Source organism: Trachurus trachurus (assembly GCF_905171665.1).
Source record: "Trachurus trachurus genome assembly, chromosome: 12".
NCBI lineage: Eukaryota > Metazoa > Chordata > Actinopteri > Carangiformes > Carangidae > Trachurus > Trachurus trachurus.
In genome coordinates this window covers 401,905-422,515 of record NC_139908.1, presented here as the reverse complement: position 1 = coordinate 422,515, position 20,611 = coordinate 401,905, and the positions used below count along the sequence as shown (strand labels likewise).

The 20,611-nt window shown below is 44.3% G+C and overlaps 1 protein-coding gene across 1 annotated transcript; it reads left to right on the top strand.

Annotated features, from left to right (window-relative positions):
• Positions 1–1,249: 1,249 nt before the first annotated feature.
• LOC310995003 (uncharacterized protein) lies at positions 1,250–20,206 on the top strand (the record flags this gene model as incomplete). The annotated part of the gene is made up of 5 exons (XM_083983933.1): positions 1,250–1,269; positions 2,448–2,613; positions 14,251–14,370; positions 15,378–15,499; positions 20,181–20,206. Exons 2-5 carry the CDS (start codon positions 2,495–2,497, stop codon positions 20,204–20,206), a joined length of 387 nt encoding a protein of 128 aa, XP_083840059.1. The 5' UTR covers positions 1,250–1,269; positions 2,448–2,494.
• Between the last annotated feature and the right edge of the window lie 405 nt (positions 20,207–20,611).

Genomic DNA, 20,611 nt, shown 5'->3' with positions numbered 1-20,611 from the left:
CCATTTTGACTCAGACACACCTGGATGAATCGGTTTGTCCAATAATGTAAGACAGGAAACAAAAGAGCAGCATTAAATTCAGGAAGTAGTGCAGCTGTGCATTGAGCCCATTAGAGGGCAGACATGAAAGACACACAATGTCTGAATTCAAATCATTCATGAGCAGTGCTTTGTCTCTGCTGCCGTCTTGGAGTTCAAAGTTTCAGTGCATATCAATCTGAGAGCAGCGGTGTCAACAAGAGGCATGTTAACACAAACCAAGAGAGAAAGACAAAGAGGTAAAGAGAGAGACTGGTGGAAAAATGTCCTATCAAGATTGTTCAGGCAAGATTTGAGCTCACAAGCTTGGAGTTGGCAAATGAACGGCTCCACCACTGAGCTACAAAGAGCCAAGGATGAGCTGAGTTTTACACTGTCATGAATACTGTCAGCATTCACACTAATAAAGATCTGAAGAACATTCACACTAATAAAGATCTGAAGAACATTCACACTAATAAAACAGCATAGAGATTTGAATAACAAAATGTACATGCACACTACCAAATGGACAAACTGATTAATCCTGGGTTAATCAGTTAGTTTGTCCAATAATGTAAGACAGGAAACAAAGGAGCAGCATTAAAGCAGAAGTAAGTGATATATTTGTGTTAATATAAGTCTTAAATAGTTATATCTTCCGACAGCAATCACTTAAATAGAGTGTTTGGTCTGAAACACGGGTCTCTCAGTCCCTCTGCTCTGCTCTGAGCCCAGGAGAAAACATTTATCGTATCCTACAGTTTTTATCCAATGAGGAGAGAGAACGGCATGCAGGGCTGTGTGTGCAGCCAAGGGACGCCGTGAATGGGGTGACGTAGGGACGAGGACTGTTATGGTGCGTTCAAGGAAACTCGTATTTTTCCGACCGTGAAGTCGTATCAGTTCGATCTGGTACGAGTTCACCGGTCGGAAGTTACGAGTAGCCGTTATAGTGACTTTCACCGGTAAAACAGGTCGGAGAAACACGAGTGGGTTGCCTGGAACGCTACAAAGTCATAAGTTGTGACTTGAAGCTGTAATTTACGATTTCAAAAGCCTGCCTGGAACGCAGCATTAGCGAAAACGACCGGACCACTTACTTCTGCTTTAAGTTCAGGAAGTAGTGCAGCTGTGCATAGAGCCCATTCTACCTGTTGAACAACACATGTGATTTCCTTTCCTTTGGAAGAGGGAGGAGCCAGAGGTTCTGACGGCATTTTAGACTGGAGAGAGCAGAAGTGACTGAGGGTGAGTGTTAACAAAATATTCCTCTTCTCATTATTTGTATTAATAGTAGTAGTATTATTATTGTAGATGTGTCAGACTGTGTGAATCAGTTTGTCCCTGTGGAGTCAGACATCGTCTGTCTGTCTCATTCTTGTCAGCACATAGGCTTTATGCACCGCTCCAATACTTCCTGAACTTAAACAAGTTCCTTTTTTTCCCCTGTCTTACATTATTGGACAAACTGATTAAGGTTTGTCTGACCAATGTTGTCCAATAATGTAAGACAGGAAATAAAGGAGCTTGTTTAAAGCTACAGTTGCCCCCCCCACACACACACACACACACACGCGCAAACACAAGCAGGCACACACACACAAAGTAGCCTAGTTCAAGTGTAACGGAGGTCCGCGGGTATAGTCACAGTCACGAGGTACCAGTAAGGAGAAGTGACAGGGTGTGGCGGTTAGCGGTAGGCTACTGACTCACCCATAAAGGATGTGCTAACCCAATCAAGTGGTTGTCAATCTCTTGGCGAAACGGTAAATCGAAAGCAACTGGACTTAGACACAAATAACTAAGTCCAGTTGCTTTCGATTTAACCTCCTTTGAAAAAAAAAAAAAAAAAATCATCACACATACACACACAAATGCATGTAGTACATGCATATATACAAACATATGCGCATACGCACACATACGCTAGCCTAGATAACCGTTAACCGTTATTTCCGTTACACACGAGGAACACAATTTCACACAATACAACAGTCACATCTTAATATAAACATATTTCATATAGGCCTACTGCAATAATACACAAAAAAACCATTAAAACCTCAAATAAATAATTTTAAATTCTAACCGTTTAAGGCGAGGGCCACCATGTTTTGATGTTGTTGTGATGTCAAGTCGGAAAGTCGGAGTTCTGAAATGATATCTGAGTTTCCAACCTGTAATTTCCGAGTTCCACGCCGTTAAATTCATTTTTGACAACTCGGAGCTCGTTTTTTTCCAACTGCGAGTTGTTTTGAACGCAGCATTGAACTTGTCCTTGAGTTTGTCCTTGGTGAACAGACTTGTTTCCTGATTATTTGTCTGTGTGTGTGTGTGTGTGTGTGTGTGTGTGTGTGTGTGTGTGTGTGTGTGTGTGTGTGTGTGTGTGTGTGTGTGTGTGTGTGTGTGTGTGTGTTACTGCACAGTCAGTGTTGGTGGTTTCCAAACTGAAGTCCTGAAGAGGAGTGTTAATATGGAGGAAGAGGGGAACGAAGCAGCGTCTCCAGGATCCATCTGTCCCCCTGTGAAGGGTGACCGGTCCAAAGATCATCCTCTAGACTTCAGTCCTGGACCTGGACCCTCAGAGTCACAGTAAGAGACCTGCTACAAACCTGTGAACCTCCAAACTGTCTCTGCAACAGAGTTCAGTTTAGAGCTTCACAGTAAAATCAAAAAAGACCAAAATTAGGGGTGTAACGGTATATGTATTCGTCCCGTGCCGTCACGGTACGGGGGTCACGGTTCGGTGCACACAGTCACACGACGAATACGTCTGAATGAATATTAAAAAAAAAAAAAAAAGTCGAGTCCTCACTCGAATCCAGGTGGCGGTAATGGGGTCATTCCTATGTTCCCACAGCCCTATGTTCCCACAGCCCTATGTTCCCACATTTCTAACTTTTGTTGTCACTGAAAATTAGGCCCTATGTTCCCACAGCCCTTTGGTCCCACCATTGGTTGGGTTTAGGCAATGAAGAAAAGAGTTGGTTAAGTTTAGTAAAAAGACCCGGTAGAGGCTAGACAGGCCAGATAGATAGAGTCCAGATAGGTAGAGAGAGTCCAGTGGGAACATAGGGCCTAATTTTGAGGAAAACCTTAGAACTGTGGGAACATAGGGCCGTGGGAACATAGGGCTGTGGGAACATAGGGCTGTGGGAACATAGGCACGCTCCCGCGGTAATGAGCCTCGAAGCTGCCTGCAGCCGTCATAGCAGACGAAGAAGAGAAGTGATGAGAGAGTGAAGTTAGAGGAGGAGAGCTGTCTGCTTCATTCATGTCACTGTGGCTTCTCAATGAAACAAACGGCGGCGGCGGCGGCGGCGGCTCGCGACCATAATACATCCATGCTCGCGACTGGTCCACCGGACAAAGTCCGTCGGCGATGTTTCACGGATGCGCGCTGCGTCGCTAGAAACGCATCAAACACGTAGCGCATGTTCAACCCGATATGTCAATCACTGGTGCAAGTAAAAAGACAAGTTGTGTGCAACAACTTATCCCGCAGCTTTTAAGCCTCTTGACATGAACACAGACAGGTGAGGAGAAAAGGAGACCGCACACTATATATAATCAGACACATTTTGTCTGATGAAGGGCTGACGCCCGAAACGTGTGAGTGACATTAAACTGTCACGGGAGCTTTTATAGTGTGCGGTCTCCTTTTTTCCTTACCTGTGTCTTTCTTGGTCCAGCACCGAGTCTTCAGTTTTTTGGGGGATGTGCGTGTAGCTGCCTAATATGTTTTATGAACACAGGCAGGACCAGAAACATCACAAAAGTAACTGCTAGTCTAATTTAACTGTGTAAACCAACATTGATGTCAGTTTATTGTTTTGTTTTTTTAATAATGTAGCCCTTTTAACCTCAATATTAGCAAGAAACCACATTCTCTAGGTTCAGAAAGCTGGACTCGAAGTAGAAGTTGAACAATGATCATTTATTACATTCAAATCAATTATTTCTTCACTGCAGCGCATGTAATTAGAAAACCCCAAAATAACAAAATACAATAGAGCTCTTTAATAAAAATAATAAAAAAAAATAAAAAATAAAACAAAGTTCAAAATAAATTGTCCGTTCCTTCTTTTTCAGAAGAATAAAGTTCAGTTCTGTGTGTGTGTGTTTATCAGTCAGTCAGTTCTTCTACTACCCGGGTAGATTTTGTGGTGAACGATCTTATCTGTATCAGAGTGCAGTAAGTAGAAGTCTTTCTTTGGAGTGGATCCCGTTCTCCGTTCTCTCGATCTCCTGGCTCGCCACTGAACCGGCAGGTTCAGAATTCTTGCTGGTCAATCTCTGATCCGAAATAAAAACCAGTCTACACAGAAGGTGTAGAAATACATTCAATTAATACCATGTTCATATTGACTTTTTACTACTTCTTCTCTAATTTCTTCTCTAATTTCTCTGAATATTTATAATCAAATTTAGTACATACACAGTTTAAATCATCATAAATGATAGTGTACACACTCATAGTAGAGTTATTTTAACTTAACTATTCCTTATGAACTCATATTTTTAACATAAATAGACTTAATTGTCTTTTTGAGCAGTATTTATATTTTTAAACAGCTTTTCAATTGAATATTTATCTTTGAACTTCAATACATTTATCTTTTTTAACCTTTTAAACCATAAATGAATTTAATTAATTCACTCTTTTTAAATCATCATGAGTAATTAAACAACCACAATGAAATAATTCACCTGTTGTACACAAAACAGTACAATAGCATAACATTCTTAGAGCTTATCATCATATCCCCATTTATTTCTCTCATTCAACAAGGTGGTGGCCCACTAGCTTGGCCGGCTACACCATTAGCACCTATACTACCTGCTTAGCAGGCTACCTGAGCTAGCATAGCGGCGCTAGCCGCGATTAGCGTTAGCACGGCATTACCGATCTTTTTAAAGTTGTTTTTCTCACATAACACAATGATATAACCATACCAAAGTGGATGAAAACATTAGATACTAACTCCGACTGGTTTTATTAAAGTGTTTCAGTAAGCAATATCTTCACATGAGCTCATTATCAACAGGCTAATACCAAGGCCTAGTATCTTAGCATGTAGCTCTTAGCTTACCGGAGTCCGAACAAAGGCTTAACACGGTCGTAGCGGCTCCTCTCTCTCTTTCCACAACATTCACAGACTCTTTCCTAATAAACGAAAGGTTTATCAACACACTGTACGAAGAATAATTGTGAATTAATGTGTTTTTTGTCACTTTTCATACCTAGGTCCGGCAGTTCACTAGCAGGTGTGTTGCTCGGTGGGATCGTGTATCGGCAGTGAGTGTGGCTCTGTGTATGGGCGTGAGCAGTGCGTGCTCAGCGACAATAAACTTGAACGCGGGGCTGATACGCCACCTAGCGGCGGGACATAGGAACTACATTTAAATTACATATATGGGCTTCGTAACCATATGGGTTACACCCTCCCTTCTTGAATCGACATGAGTCCCTTCATGAGCTAATCTCTCGTTCATATGGGGGTTGTCGTAGTTACTAATAGTGTCTAGTGCTTGGTTAAAGCTCTGTAAGATACTCTGTGCAAAGGACATTAAAGGTTTCCCCAACTGAGTGTAGTGAAAACGATCAGGGGGCTGTCGTGACCTTTCTGACCTTCGTGGTGATTCAGGTGGGTTTTTTCCTGTTTCACTTTCACTTTCTTTTTCAGATGCCTCAGATGCCTGAGTGGGGTTTGGCTCAGCATCTTGTAGAACTTCCACAGAATCCTTTTCCACATCAGTTTCACTTGTCATGTCCGGTTCTTTTCCATTTGCCATATCCGTTTCATTCGTCACATCCAGTTTGTTTGTCACATCCGGTTCGTTTGTCACATCCAGTTCGTTTGTCACATCCGGTTCGTTTGTCACATCCAGTTCGTTTGTCATATCCGGTTCGTTGGTCACATTCGGTTCGTTTGTCACATCCATTTGTGTATTGTCCTCTCCAGCAGGGGACTGCTCAACCATGACCATGGGCTCCTCTCCTTCTACCAACTCAGGAGGTGTTCCGACAGGTTCAGCAGGTTGATTGCTGTCATCACGACCATCCTGACGCTGGGAGGTCAAGGAACCCGATGGCATAGCCGGCAACCCTATGTCTGTTGGGTTCTCATTGGTTTGTTTCCTCTTCGGAATTTCACACACCTGAGTGAAACTCTCTTCAGGAACAAGAGAAGACTGGGCAGGATAGATGAACAAGTCGTCCTCAGATTCTGAGGATTCCTCTGACAGTTGAGGTTGACTCTGTCTAGTTCTTGGCTTGCGAACCTTAGGTTTGACAGGCTCAGTTTCCTCCTCTTCGGAGAGGTCACCACAAGCAAGCAGCAGGTCCCTGTGTAGAGTTCGGATGGGACCGTCCCCACTGATGGACTGTACTTTGTACACAGGTAGGTCTCCCATTTTTCCCAGAACCTTGTACATGGTGGACTCCCACTTGTCCGCAAGCTTGTGTTTACTCCGGAACCTCAGGTTTTTCACTAACACTTGATCTCCTTCCTCTAGCGTTGACTCTCGTACTGCCTTGTCGAAGCGGCGCTTGTTCCGGTCAGCGACTTTTTGTGAGTTCCGAGTGGCAATCTGATAACTCTCCTCGAGGCGTGCTTTCAGGTGTTTGACATACTGAGAATGGGATTTGGGGGAGCCATCTTTCACAGGTAAACAGAAAGCAATGTCCACTGGTAATCGAGGCTGACGTCCAAACATCAATTCGTATGGACTGAACCCTGTGACATCGCTCTTGGTGCAGTTATAGGCATGGGTAAGTGGTTTTACAAAATCTCGCCAATGACTTTTTTCTTTGTCCTTTAGGGTTCCCAACATGCCTAACAGGGTTCGATTAAACCTCTCTACGGGGTTTCCCCTAGGGTGATAGGGCGTAGTGCGCACCTTAGTGATGCCTGCTAAGGCGCAGAGTTCTTTAATGAGTTGGGACTCGAAATCCCTGCCCTGATCACTCAGCAGCCGCTCAGGAAAGCCGTAGTGCACGAAAAACTGCTCCCAAAGAGTTTTGGCGACCGTTGTTGCCTTCTGGTCCTTGGTCGGTATGGCGACCGCATATTTGGTAAAATGGTCCGTGATTACCAATACGTCTTTGGTATTGTGACTGTCGGGCTCTATCGACAAGTAGTCAATGCACACCAATTCCATGGGGCGAGTTGTATGGATGTTCACAAGAGGCGCTGATCTTTCCGGTTGCGTCTTCCTTCTGACACAACGTCCGCACGACTTAATCTTTTTCTCCACTTCCGCAGCCATTTTTGGCCAATAGAACCTTGTTCTAACCAAGTCCAGGGTTCTCTCCAGACCCATGTGTCCCATATCCTCATGTAAGGACTTGAGAATGGTAGAACGAAGAGACTTCGAGGCAACGAACTGGTAAGTTACATCATCTCCAGATTGACGTGTTCTGTACAAAAGACCATTTCTCATCTCCAACTTTTTCCTTTCCTTGAGCATCAGCTTGAGCTCCGGAGAGTCAGGAACGAGGCTGGTCTCATCTCCGTCCTCCAAGACTTGGATAACCTGTCCAATGATCGGGTCGGACCTTTGATGTTGCTGAAGTTCCTCTGGATCGTAGGTAGGTATGGTAGAAGAACCTTCTACACACACATCATCATTTCCGTAGGTGTCTGGAATCGCATCAGGATGGATCGCGAGGGACTCAACCAAGGTGATGGAAGGTAAGTCAGAGTCTGCCTCGTTAAGAAGACGGTGTTGACATAAGACAGCGACTGCGTCTACAGGTAAGTCTTGTTGATTTGGAGACGAAGACAGATGGTGCGAAGTGAATCTTTTGATTCGCTCCTTTTCCTCAAGAGAGGCAGGATCGTCAGCCAAACTATCATGCGGCCGTCTTGAGAGGCCGTCGGCGTCCTGGTTGCTCTTCCCAGCACGGTACTTTATGTTGAAATCGAAGGTCGAAAGAGCTGCTAGCCAGCGATAACTGGCAGCGTCTAGTTTGGCGGACTTCAGCACATAAGTCAACGGATTGTTGTCCGTTATGACAGTGAAAGCGTTCCCATAGAGGTAGTCATGGAATTTCTCTACGATCGACCACTTGAGAGCGAGGAATTCAAGCTTATGGGCGGGATATCGCTTTTCACTGGATGAAAGACCTCTGCTCGCATAAGCGATGACTCGCATTTCGCCTTCCTGTTCTTGGTACAGGGCGGCCCCTAGCCCGTAAGTGCTAGCGTCGGTGTGGAGCACGTATGCTAGTTTTGGGTCGGCGAAACCAAGGACAGGTGCAGATGTGAGTTTTTCAATGATGGCGTCAAATGCCTTTTGACAATCAGGCGTCCACCGTTCGTTGAAGGGTTCTTTGGGGTTGAAGTACCCTCCGGGGCTAGGTGTTCTGGGGCCCTTACGATAAGGTGGGTAGCCGCCGGTGAGATCATTCAAGGGTCTGACTATTTTTGAATAGTCGCAGACAAAGCGGCGGTAATACCCCGCGAAGCCCAAGAAGGACTTGAGCTCACCGAGGGTTTGAGGTCTAGGCCAGGTGCGGAGAGCACTGACCTTGTCTGGGTCAGTCTTTACCCCTCTGTTCGAAACAATGTGGCCTAGATACCGCACAGAGCTCTGGAAGAAATGGCATTTTTGGGGTGAGAGTTTCAGGCCATTTTCTCTCAGCTGCTGGAGGACGTGCTTGAGCCGGATTTCATGCTCCTCTAACGTGCTGGAAAACACGATGATGTCATCTAAGAATACCAATACTTCCTTCAGATTGATGGAACCCATGACCCTCTCCATTAACCGTTGGAAAGTACTGGGGGCATTTGTGATGCCTTGGGGCATGCGATTGAATTCGTAAAACCCCAATGGGCAAACAAAAGCGGTCTTTGGCTTATCACGTTCCTCCATCTCTATTTGGTAATAGCCGGATTTTAGATCCATTACAGAAAACCATTTAGATCCGGCGAGAACTGAAAAGGCTTCCTCAAGATTGGGCAATGCGTACGCGTCTCTGATTGTCAATGAATTTAGTTTACGATAATCAATGCAAAGACGGACCTCTCCATTTTTTTTACGAACTACTACAATTGGGGAAGCGTAGGGGGACTCGGACTCACAAATCACTCCTGCGTCGAGTAGTGTACGCAAATGCTTTCTCACCGCTTCATAGTCGTTTGGGTGGATTGGTCGGGGTCTTTGTTTGAATGGTGTGTCGTCTTTCAGATTTATGTGGTGTTTTACTTTGGTTGCATGCCCAAAATCTGTCTCACTACAGGCGAAAACATCACGATACTCGTACAAACTACATGTTACTCTGTCCTTCCACTCTTTTGAAAGGGGCGAATCACCAAAGTCAATGGTGAAGTCTGACTGGTCTGGTTCCTTGGCTGGTTTGGGAATGCCAGCACAACATTTCACAGGGTCAGCGGGTTTGTTTGAGTCAGGTAAGTTGTCATGGATCTCTTTGGGTGTGTGAAGCTCAGCAATGACACAGTTTGAGGGAAGTGTGACATCGTGCTCATTTTCATTTCTCATCCATACAGATAGCTTGTGAGGACGGTGGCGGGGCAAGGTGACGAGGCAGCACTCCACAAACACCCCACCAGGTAAGGCAGAGGACTGAGGCTGCTCGACCATAACACAGTCACTGGGGGTATCAATCTTCACGTACCCTTCTAAACAAACTCTCTCTTGAGCAGGTAGGACCTGCTGCACTTTACCTTTAAGCTTTGCTAACCCTATTCTCCCTGTAGAGTTAACTTTGTTTCTGAGCTTGAGTACACGAATGATTTGCCTATAGCCATAAACAGAGGACAAGTCACTTGGGTTTTTATCAATACAATGTTCTTCATATAAAATGTCTAGTGCATTTGTACCAATGAGTACAGGTAAGTCACAATTACTGCTGCGGTCTGGTACCACTAAGGCTAAGGTTGAAATTTCGGGTTCAGCTTCAACAAATTCTCTGGGGAACTTGAGAGTGATGGGTACATAGCCTAAATAGGGGACATTTTGACCGTTGGCGCCCTCAACATCCAGGGCTTGGAAGGGCTGGATGGGGTGCTCTGACAGGTGAGTTTTAGAAAAAGAAGCGGTCACTGTGGTCACCTGGGACCCTGAATCTAGGAGACACCTAGTGTTAACTCCTGACACACTGACATCTGCTACACATTTCTGTCCTACAAGACCTCGAGGGAGCTTAGCTTGAGGGTCTACTTTGTGTGAGCGAATGAATGTTTTTGTCCTAAGTTTTGGTTTGGGACTGTCGTTCTCAGTTCCAGTTCCTGGTTGTCCCTCTGCAGGAACTGCATTCAGTTTAAACTCTGTTCCCAGGCTTCTTGTTTTTGTTTTAGCTCTCTGCGTTTCTTTTCAACTAATTCAGGGTTTGCTTCATTGTTGCAGGAAGGCGCGATGTGGCCGTCCTCGCCACACCTGAAGCAGTACCATGGGCGGGGCTTCCTGTTGATAAGTTTTGGTTCTGGAGAAAGTGATGGATTTCCTTCAGCAGGGGCTTTGGGCTTAGCCTTTTGTTTCTTACCTGGCTTTGCAGACGCTTGGTTTGAGCTTAGCGATGCTTCCAGAGAAGCTAGTTGGGCTTGTAGCTTCGCCATTTGTTTTTCAAGCGTTCGTGGGTCAGAGGGGGTAGCTGTTGCTTCGTCGTCATCAGTGGCGTATTCCTCCACTGAGAGTGTGTTTGACTGTACTTTTGTTCTGTTAGCCCCAAAGTGCTGCTTCATCCTGCTGGACTTAGCGGCTTGTCTGTCCTCCTCAGAGCGCACTGAAAGGAGTAACTCTGAAAAGGGAGGAGGGTTATTCTTCTTCTGTTCAAGCTGAAGACTGGTAAGTAGACCATTATTCCAGCAGCCTCTACAGAATTGCTTAAGCAGCTGGCGGCCAGAATCACTAGCAGCTAACCCACCTCTTTTGATGACCTTACTCAAGATTGTCTGCAAGCGCTGCAAATAGCCAGAAGGCTTTTCTCCAGGGTCTTGGTTCGTGTTTAAGAACTTTGCAAAAAGCTCATCGCCATCATCAATGATACCATAAGCAGAATCAAGGAGGGCAAGATATTCTTGGGGAGAAGCGTTGGGCCCAAGATGTTTCACAATGGTGGCCGCAGGCGGGAAGAGGCTCTCAACCATTTTCCTGGTTGCATGTGTTGCAGACATGGCAGGGTCTGCAAGGAAAAATTCAACGTTGCTGCGCCACATGTCATAATCTGACTCTGCACTGGGACAGGGGATTCTCCCTGAGAAGGGTCTGAGTCGGGCGTTGCCATGGTAGTGGAGAGGAAGATCACTGTTCTTGATGACATGCTCAACCACTACTTTTTGTATTTCTGGAGTGGAGAGATGCTCGGAAGGTAAGTACTGGGTCGGGTTTCTAGGTGGGGATGATACCGCTGCACCTACCTCGAGTGGGGGTGTACTACGTTCAGCAGAGTGATTGTCACCTATATCAATAGGATTTACAGCAGCTGTGTGTATGGGACTAGCATGCTGAGGTTGATTAATTTCTGATGTTTCTGGTTCAGTTGTTTCAGGTTTTGTGGACTCTTGAATCCTAGCTAGTTCATCTAGCAAAAGCTTTTCAAAATCTGCTCCACTAAGCTGAGCGATATCCTTCAGTTCACTTAGGTAGATCTGAGTTAAAGTGGAACCTCTGTCTGCTGTGTACAGCTCTGACAAGAGCTCAATGTGGTGGACAATGTCCGGGCTACTGGAGGGCCTATCAACAGGTAAGTTACCTTTAAGGTGCTCAATAGCTCCACCTGAACTATATTCCACTATAGCTGTGTTCTGGAACTTAGCTTCTCTGCTGGTAATTTTAATTACCCTCTCAATCTTACCATACTGTCCCAAGTACTCAAATACTTCATTGTCTACCTCACAACCAGTTACACCACTAACTAGCAGTGAATTAGGTACCTTGACATTTTCCCTTGTAACAGTATCCATGTTTGTATTTTGTACCACAATGTAAATTTATGTAAATTAAGTGGCATCAATGTTCACAGAAAAAATGCAACAAAATATCACACTGCTCAACTTCACTTTCAAGGATTAAACCAACTCCTGGCTGGCTCGCCAAGTTTTATGTAGCCCTTTTAACCTCAATATTAGCAAGAAACCACATTCTCTAGGTTCAGAAAGCTGGACTCGAAGTAGAAGTTGAACAATGATCATTTATTACATTCAAATCAATTATTTCTTCACTGCAGCGCATGTAATTAGAAAACCCCAAAATAACAAAATACAATAGAGCTCTTTAATAAAAATAATAAAAAAAAATAAAAAATAAAACAAAGTTCAAAATAAATTGTCCGTTCCTTCTTTTTCAGAAGAATAAAGTTCAGTTCTGTGTGTGTGTGTTTATCAGTCAGTCAGTTCTTCTACTACCCGGGTAGATTTTGTGGTGAACGATCTTATCTGTATCAGAGTGCAGTAAGTAGAAGTCTTTCTTTGGAGTGGATCCCGTTCTCCGTTCTCTCGATCTCCTGGCTCGCCACTGAACCGGCAGGTTCAGAATTCTTGCTGGTCAATCTCTGATCCGAAATAAAAACCAGTCTACACAGAAGGTGTAGAAATACATTCAATTAATACCATGTTCATATTGACTTTTTACTACTTCTTCTCTAATTTCTTCTCTAATTTCTCTGAATATTTATAATCAAATTTAGTACATACACAGTTTAAATCATCATAAATGATAGTGTACACACTCATAGTAGAGTTATTTTAACTTAACTATTCCTTATGAACTCATATTTTTAACATAAATAGACTTAATTGTCTTTTTGAGCAGTATTTATATTTTTAAACAGCTTTTCAATTGAATATTTATCTTTGAACTTCAATACATTTATCTTTTTTAACCTTTTAAACCATAAATGAATTTAATTAATTCACTCTTTTTAAATCATCATGAGTAATTAAACAACCACAATGAAATAATTCACCTGTTGTACACAAAACAGTACAATAGCATAACATTCTTAGAGCTTATCATCATATCCCCATTTATTTCTCTCATTCAACAAGGTGGTGGCCCACTAGCTTGGCCGGCTACACCATTAGCACCTATACTACCTGCTTAGCAGGCTACCTGAGCTAGCATAGCGGCGCTAGCCGCGATTAGCGTTAGCACGGCATTACCGATCTTTTTAAAGTTGTTTTTCTCACATAACACAATGATATAACCATACCAAAGTGGATGAAAACATTAGATACTAACTCCGACTGGTTTTATTAAAGTGTTTCAGTAAGCAATATCTTCACATGAGCTCATTATCAACAGGCTAATACCAAGGCCTAGTATCTTAGCATGTAGCTCTTAGCTTACCGGAGTCCGAACAAAGGCTTAACACGGTCGTAGCGGCTCCTCTCTCTCTTTCCACAACATTCACAGACTCTTTCCTAATAAACGAAAGGTTTATCAACACACTGTACGAAGAATAATTGTGAATTAATGTGTTTTTTGTCACTTTTCATACCTAGGTCCGGCAGTTCACTAGCAGGTGTGTTGCTCGGTGGGATCGTATATCGGCAGTGAGTGTGGCTCTGTGTATGGGCGTGAGCAGTGCGTGCTCAGCGACAATAAACTTGAACGCGGGGCTGATACGCCACCTAGCGGCGGGACATAGGAACTACATTTAAATTACATATATGGGCTTCGTAACCATATGGGTTACAATAATATTTTTTTTAATAATAATAATTTAATAATTCGAATAATAGTTGCCAGTTGTCAAGTGCACGTTTTTTTTCCCTCTAGAATTAATGAATGGCATTATAACACTCCTAATGCACTTGTTTTATTTTTTTACTTTTAACTTTTATAACACAAGACAGATTTTAGTTTTACATTCAATTAGTGTCTGTTGTACCGAAACCGTACCGAACCGTGACCCCTGAACCGAGGTACGTACCGAACCGTGACTTTTGTGTACCGTTACACCCCTAACCAAAATACATAGTATAAAACAAAGACACATTAAAAACTGGTACATAAGAACATAAAACCATAAAAGCGGTTGCTCGGAGCAGTTGTGGTCTAAGCTCCAGACAGTAAACAGGATCATTTTACAGCCTGACTGTTGAACTTCAGTGTGCAGCTACAGTCAGTGACAATCAGTCCTGCACTACAGTGTGTGGTGCTGGACGCTGATGTCACTGTAGACTTCCCACAATGCCTCTGTCATCAGAGAACTGATAGCTGCTTGATGTGATATGAATAAAAACATGTTTGTGTTTGCAGAGGTCAGAAACACCGACTGAGAGCAGAGTCTCCAGGATCCATCTGTCTGTCTATGAAGAGTGACCGGTCCAAGGGAGATATGCCAACCTTCAGTCCTGAACCTGGACCCTCAGAGTCACGGTAAGAGACGGTTTCTACTGTAAACTGAGCTGAAGATGATTCAGTCATTAGACTCGTGTGAAGGAAACAGAGAGAAACCAGGAACCAGATCCATCAGACTCTGTGTACGATCCCCACGTCTGAGCCTTTAAACTGAAGTCACAGTAGACATTAAAGCAGCTGGTGCAGACAGACTTTTATTTTGAAAAACCAGAAAAAACAAACAGCTGAAAAAACACAATGATGAATTTAAAGAGAGGAGTAATCAGCATTTCCTGTCTGTGACTGTCTGAGCTTCTCCACAACATGTAGTGAAGCTCAGGTGGAGCTGCTGAAGCTTCTGTTGTCAGCTTCAGTCTCCTCACACTGGACCAGAGCTCCAACACAGGTTCATTAGAGCCACAGCAGCATCTGGATCAGGAGCTCATTAGGACTCTCTCTCTTCTTTCCCTCTGCTGCTCTGGGTGGGGTTGCACCAGTTGTTTACTAATCCTATTTGCAGCAGACCAGTTTATGCAATCCTGTATCTAGTAGATGTGTAAGTGGTTACCAGTCGCATGAAGTGATGACAACAACTCGGCTACCCAATCAATGTGTGGAGCAGAATGTACACAGGAACAGCTGGGCGCTTTTATTTTGACTCTGCTTAATAGCCGGAGCTAACGTTAGCGTGTCCATGATCTGTTTTATCTGGTCGCACCTAAATTGGTATCGACAGTAAATATCAAAGTCATCATATAGTTCATCTAAAGGGTGGATTCGTCTCTCAAAACCCGTTTCCTAACGGCAGGTCCTCTGTCTTGTAAAGGAAACCTCTCTAAACGAGCCGTTATCAGCAAGTTGCTGTTTTCTTCAGTTGGTTTTGATCCTGTGTCGGTAAACTATGTAACTAGGTAACAGTTATCCAACCTTGAGGGTAGGTGTAAATTTTTAATAAGTAAAGTTAGTACTTCAGGTGGTGAACCAATCAGAGCCGAGATGTTGACCTGTGACTGAGACATGTTGTTGATACAGAAATGTCTTGACAGAGAGAAGAGGAGCGGTGTCTCTGTGGACGAGCAGCCGTCCTGCAGTGGACAAAGACCCAGAACCAGAGGTGAGCTGCAGACAGCCAATCAGAGCAGCTGTGGACAAAGACCCAGAACCAGAGGTGAGCTGCAGACAGCCAATCAGAGCAGCTGTGGACAAAGTGAGACTGAACATCTGTCTGCTGATGTGGTCATTTGTTGTTTTCTCCAGAGTCATTGTTCCATCACACAGCACTGACATTTAAGATGATGATTCAAACCTTCTCTTTGTTGTCTGTAGTTTTTCTGTAGCTGATGAAAATAATCTGATCAGATTGTCAGACTCTCTATCTTCAGTCTGACTCTGTCTCTTCTCTCTCAGCAGATGGTGGTCTGCAGGAGGTTTTAGATCAACATAAGATCAGTCTGAGGAGCAGATGTGAACGAGTGACCGAAGGAACTGAGGGAAGAGGAAGTGGAACCCTCCTCAGCAGGATCTACACTGAGCTCTACATCACAGAGGGACAGAGTGAAGAGGTTAATACCCAACATGAGGTGAGACAGCTGGAGACAACATCCAAGAAGAAGACCCTCCATGACACTCCAATCAAGTGCAACGACATCTTTAAAGACTTCCCTGTCCAACAGAGAGAGGACGACTCTAAGGTCTCACCTGTCCAACAGAGAGAGGACGTCTCTACGGTCTCACCTGTCCAACAGAGAGAGGACGTCTCTACGGTCTCACCTGTCCAACAGAGAGAGGACGTCTCTACGGTCTCACCTGTCCAACAGAGAGACAAAGTCTCTTCCAACGTTTTTGACAAAATGAGACTTATGTTCTCTAAATATTTGCATTTTCAACAAAGACACAAAGTGTCTACTGTCTCACCTGTCCAACAGAGACCCATCATCAGAGTGGTTCTGACCAATGGCGTCGCTGGCGTTGGAAAAACCTTCTCGGTGCAGAAGTTCACTCTGGACTGGGCCGAGGGCTTGGAGAACCAAGATGTCAGTCTGCTGGTTCTGCTTTCGTTCAGGGAGCTGAACCTGATCAGAGATCAGCGGTTGAGTCTTCTCAGGCTGCTCCATGTTTTCCATCCAACATTACAGAAGGTCACAGCAGAGCAGCTGGCTGTCTGTAAACTTCTCTTCATCTTTGACGGCCTGGATGAAAGCCGACTGTCACTGGACTTCAACAACAGGGAGGTGGTGTCTGATGTCACACAGACGTCATCAGTCAACGTGCTGCTGACAAACCTCATCCAGGGGAATCTGCTTCCCTCGGCTCTGGTCTGGATCACCTCCAGACCTGCAGCAGCCAATCAGATCCCTCCTACATGTGTTGACAGGGTAACAGAGGTCCGAGGCTTCACTGACGCCCAGATGGAGGAGTACTTCAGGAGGAGGTCCAGTGATGAAGATCTGTCCAGAAGAATCATCTCACACATCAAGACGTCCAGGACCCTCCACATCATGTGTCAAGTCCCAGTCTTCTGCTGGATCAGTGCTACAGTTCTGGAGCACATGTTGACCACAGACCAGAGAGGAGAGCTGCCCAAGACCACGACGGACCTGTTCTCACACTTCCTGCTGGTCCAGACAAAGAGGAAGAAGAACAAGTACGGTGGAAGACATGAGAAGAGTGCACAGGAGCTGACGGTGGCCGACAGGGAAGTTCTTCTGAAGCTGGGGAGGCTGGCGTTTGAACAGCTGGAGAAAGGAAACATCATGTTCTACCAACAAGACCTGCAACAGTGTGGTCTGGATGTCACAGAGGCCTCGGTGAACTCAGGACTCTGTACTGAGATCTTCAAAAGAGAGAGTGTGATCTTCCAGAAAACAGTCTACTGCTTTGTTCATCTGAGTATTCAGGAGTTTCTGGCTGCAGTCTACATGTTCCACTGTTTCACCAACTGGAACACACAGGTCCTCAAGAAGTTCCTGGGAGAACAATATGTTAATTCAACCCTGAATGACTTCCTGCAGAGCGCCATGCAGAAATCCCTCCGCAGTAGAAACGGTCACCTGGACCTGTTTGTTCGCTTCCTTCATGGCCTCTCTCTGGAGTCCAACCAGAGGCTGTTAGGAGGTCTGCTGGGTCAGACAGACCACAGTCCAGAAACCATCCAGAGAACCATCAACAACCTGAAGAAGATGAGGAGTGATAAAATCTCTCCTGACAGAAGCATCAACATCTTCCACTGTCTGACGGAGATGAAGGACCAGTCAGTTCATCAGGAGATCCAACAGTTCCTGGAGTCAGAGAACAGATCAGAGAAGAGACTCTCTGAGATCCAGTGTTCAGCTCTGGCCTACATGCTGCAGATGTCAGAGCAGGTACTGGACCAGTTGGACCTGAAGAAGTACAAGACATCAGAGGAAGGACGACGGAGACTGATCCCAGCTGTGAGGAACTGCAGGAAAGCTGAGTGAGTCCAGACAGGATCAATATGATTATTGATCAGTGGATCAGATCAGTAGTTTAGTCAAGTTAAAAAACCCAGTTTTCATTGATTCTCATTCTTCTTAGTTTGACTTTAAACAACGACAGGTCAGTTGTGTTTCTTCTGGAGCTGTTGTCAAAGCTGTGAGCTCCAACATGGAGATTCTTCAGTTGGTTGTGTTGTTGCTGCTCAGTGAATAAAAACACGTCTTTAGTGTTTTTTGTTGAGTTTATTTTGACTTTTTGATTTGATTCAAACCTGATGAAACAAGTGAAAGCAGCTCCACTGATCTTCCTCCTCAGTGTTTCCAGCTGTTTCCAGCTGTTGGTAGGACTGTGTAGTATTGAAGCTGTAGTGTCTCCAGAGGGAGCTGTGCGGTCTGATCAATGTCCTCAGGTGATGTCACCTGAGTCAGTGTGGGCGGAGTCTGAAGATGAGGTGAAGTTGGGGGGGGCTGGTTTTTTACAACCCCATCCTTACTGTAAATGACTTCTATAGGTCAAAGCTACGTTGCAGGGCCGGCCCGTGGCATAGGCCGTATAGGCAAATGCTAAGGGCGCCGTCCATCCAGGGGGCGCCAGCGCCACAAATGGGAAAGAAAAAAAAGTGTAACTTTCACTATTTTTATAACTAGTTGGTACTATTATTTCTTAATACAAAAAATAATCCCACGTTAATTTAAATGCAAAGCAATACCTATTAAAAAGTAATAATATAATATGTTACAACATTACTTACTAAGTCGCCCCCCCCCCTCTCTCCCCCACATGCCCATTGGTACGTGCCCTCCGCTCTCCCCGCAGTCACACACACAGCAGAGGTAGTGGGCATGCTTTCAAGCCGTTTTCTTGTTAGAAACGCCACATTTTTAATTATATGTGTGGATACTTGGTTGCATTAATCCTCAAAGTCGGCACAAATGCCGGCTCGTTTGCGCGACCGTCTCGATATGTTTTTGTTTATATTTCGGTCATTTTACGCCGCCCTTGACGACCTGTCAATCAAAAGAACAGCTGTGAAGCGCTTCGAACCCGCAGAATCGATAGGAGAGAGAGAGAGAGAGAGAGAGAGAGAGAGAGAGAGAGAGAGAGAGAGAGAAGCAGTGAGGAGGATGACGGTGCTTCAGAGGCTGAAAGTTCTGACTCATTTGATGAGGAAGATATTGAAAAAAGAAGAGAGAGTTATGACTTCAGCCTGCTTAGACAGCAGGGCCACAGCTCCAGCTCCAGACCTGCTGAGCTCTCAAACCATTTTTTTTTTTACCTCTTAAACAGCACCACAGTGACATATATAGGGTACATTATATAGGTTAAATATTGTAAATGTTGTGTTTTTTGTCTGTTTAGCTGATATTTAGTTTGGAGAAAAAAAGCTAATTTCTCATTTAGGGCTACACACATCTCATGAAGTTTGAAATGTAATGTTAAGTCAATATTTAGCTTCTTTTATTTTACATTTGAGACATTTGGTGAAAATAGAATGACAGATAACATTTATGCTCAAAAAGCAATTTCACAAAATTTCATTTTAACGTGTTTTCCACACGTATCTATTAGCTTTTATTCATACAGTATATTCCACTGCTTTTGTGAAGCTAAGACTTTCGTATACCCATTTCAAGCATCACAACAGGTTATTCTCATGACTGTAGACTAATTTTTTTCATGTCTTCACCCAGGATTTACTTAATGACATTTTACTGATTGTTGTGCAAGTTGTGTATCTCGGGGTCAGAGGGGACATACAGATACACTGCTACGTTATCATTATAATCATTATTGATCATTGTTGGGGGGCGCCTGGGAGTAATCTCGCCTAGGGCACCAAAATGGCTAGAGCCGGGCCTGCTACGTTGTGTACGTAGTGTGAGTAAAGTGGCTCGGTCACTGCAGACAGCTCTGAACTTGTTACCAAGGCAACAAGATTTAAGGTTAAACTCAATGTACAATATTACACACAGGCTAAATGTTGCCATGTGATGCGTTGTAGCAGAGTTAGCTTCAAGCTAATGTCCCTCTGCAGTTACCATGACGCTCTGAGTCTCTGTGACCTTCTCCTGACTCAGTAACAGGTGTTTAGGTTGTTGCTTTTATAAAGATCATGAATGTTGTTGTAGCTCAGGACTGAAATCTAGTGATATGATTGGATGTTGTTGTTGAATAGAATTAAAGAAGAGGAAGCTCCTTCAAGAGGAAATAGACTCTATTTAAAAAGGGCCCAGCCAATCAGGTGCAGGACCGAGCCATGAGGATCATCCCAGTGACAGAAGATGAGCTGAACCATCCCATCATCATGTCCCACCATCACATGCACCAACTGTAGTTTCACTATTTACATCAGAGTTTTATTTGAACAGATTTGATGTTTTCTCTAATCACAGACTACGTGAATGTCAACTCTCAGTGACCCACTGTGAAGTCGTGGTCTCAGCTCTGAAGTCCGACCCCTCCCACCTGAGACACCTGGACCTGAGCTGGAACGACCTGCAGGATTCAGGACTGAAGGTTCTGTGTGCTGGACTGGAGAGTCCAAACTGTAGACTGGAGACTCTGAGGTCAGTTTGTCTGTCGTAGGTTTTTGTCTGTATTCAGGTCAAATGCTTGAAGTTTCACTTGTTCATTGGTTGAGGGTTTCAAAAAAGAGCTGGAGAAGAGAAAGGACTCAGTGTTTATTACTACCAGAAGGTCTGGTCTGGTCTCAGCTCTGAAGTCCAACCCCTCCCACCTGAGAGAACTGGACCTGAGATACAACAAGCTGCACGATTCAGGAGTGAAGGGTCTGAGTGGTTTTCTGGAGAGTTCAGACTGTAGA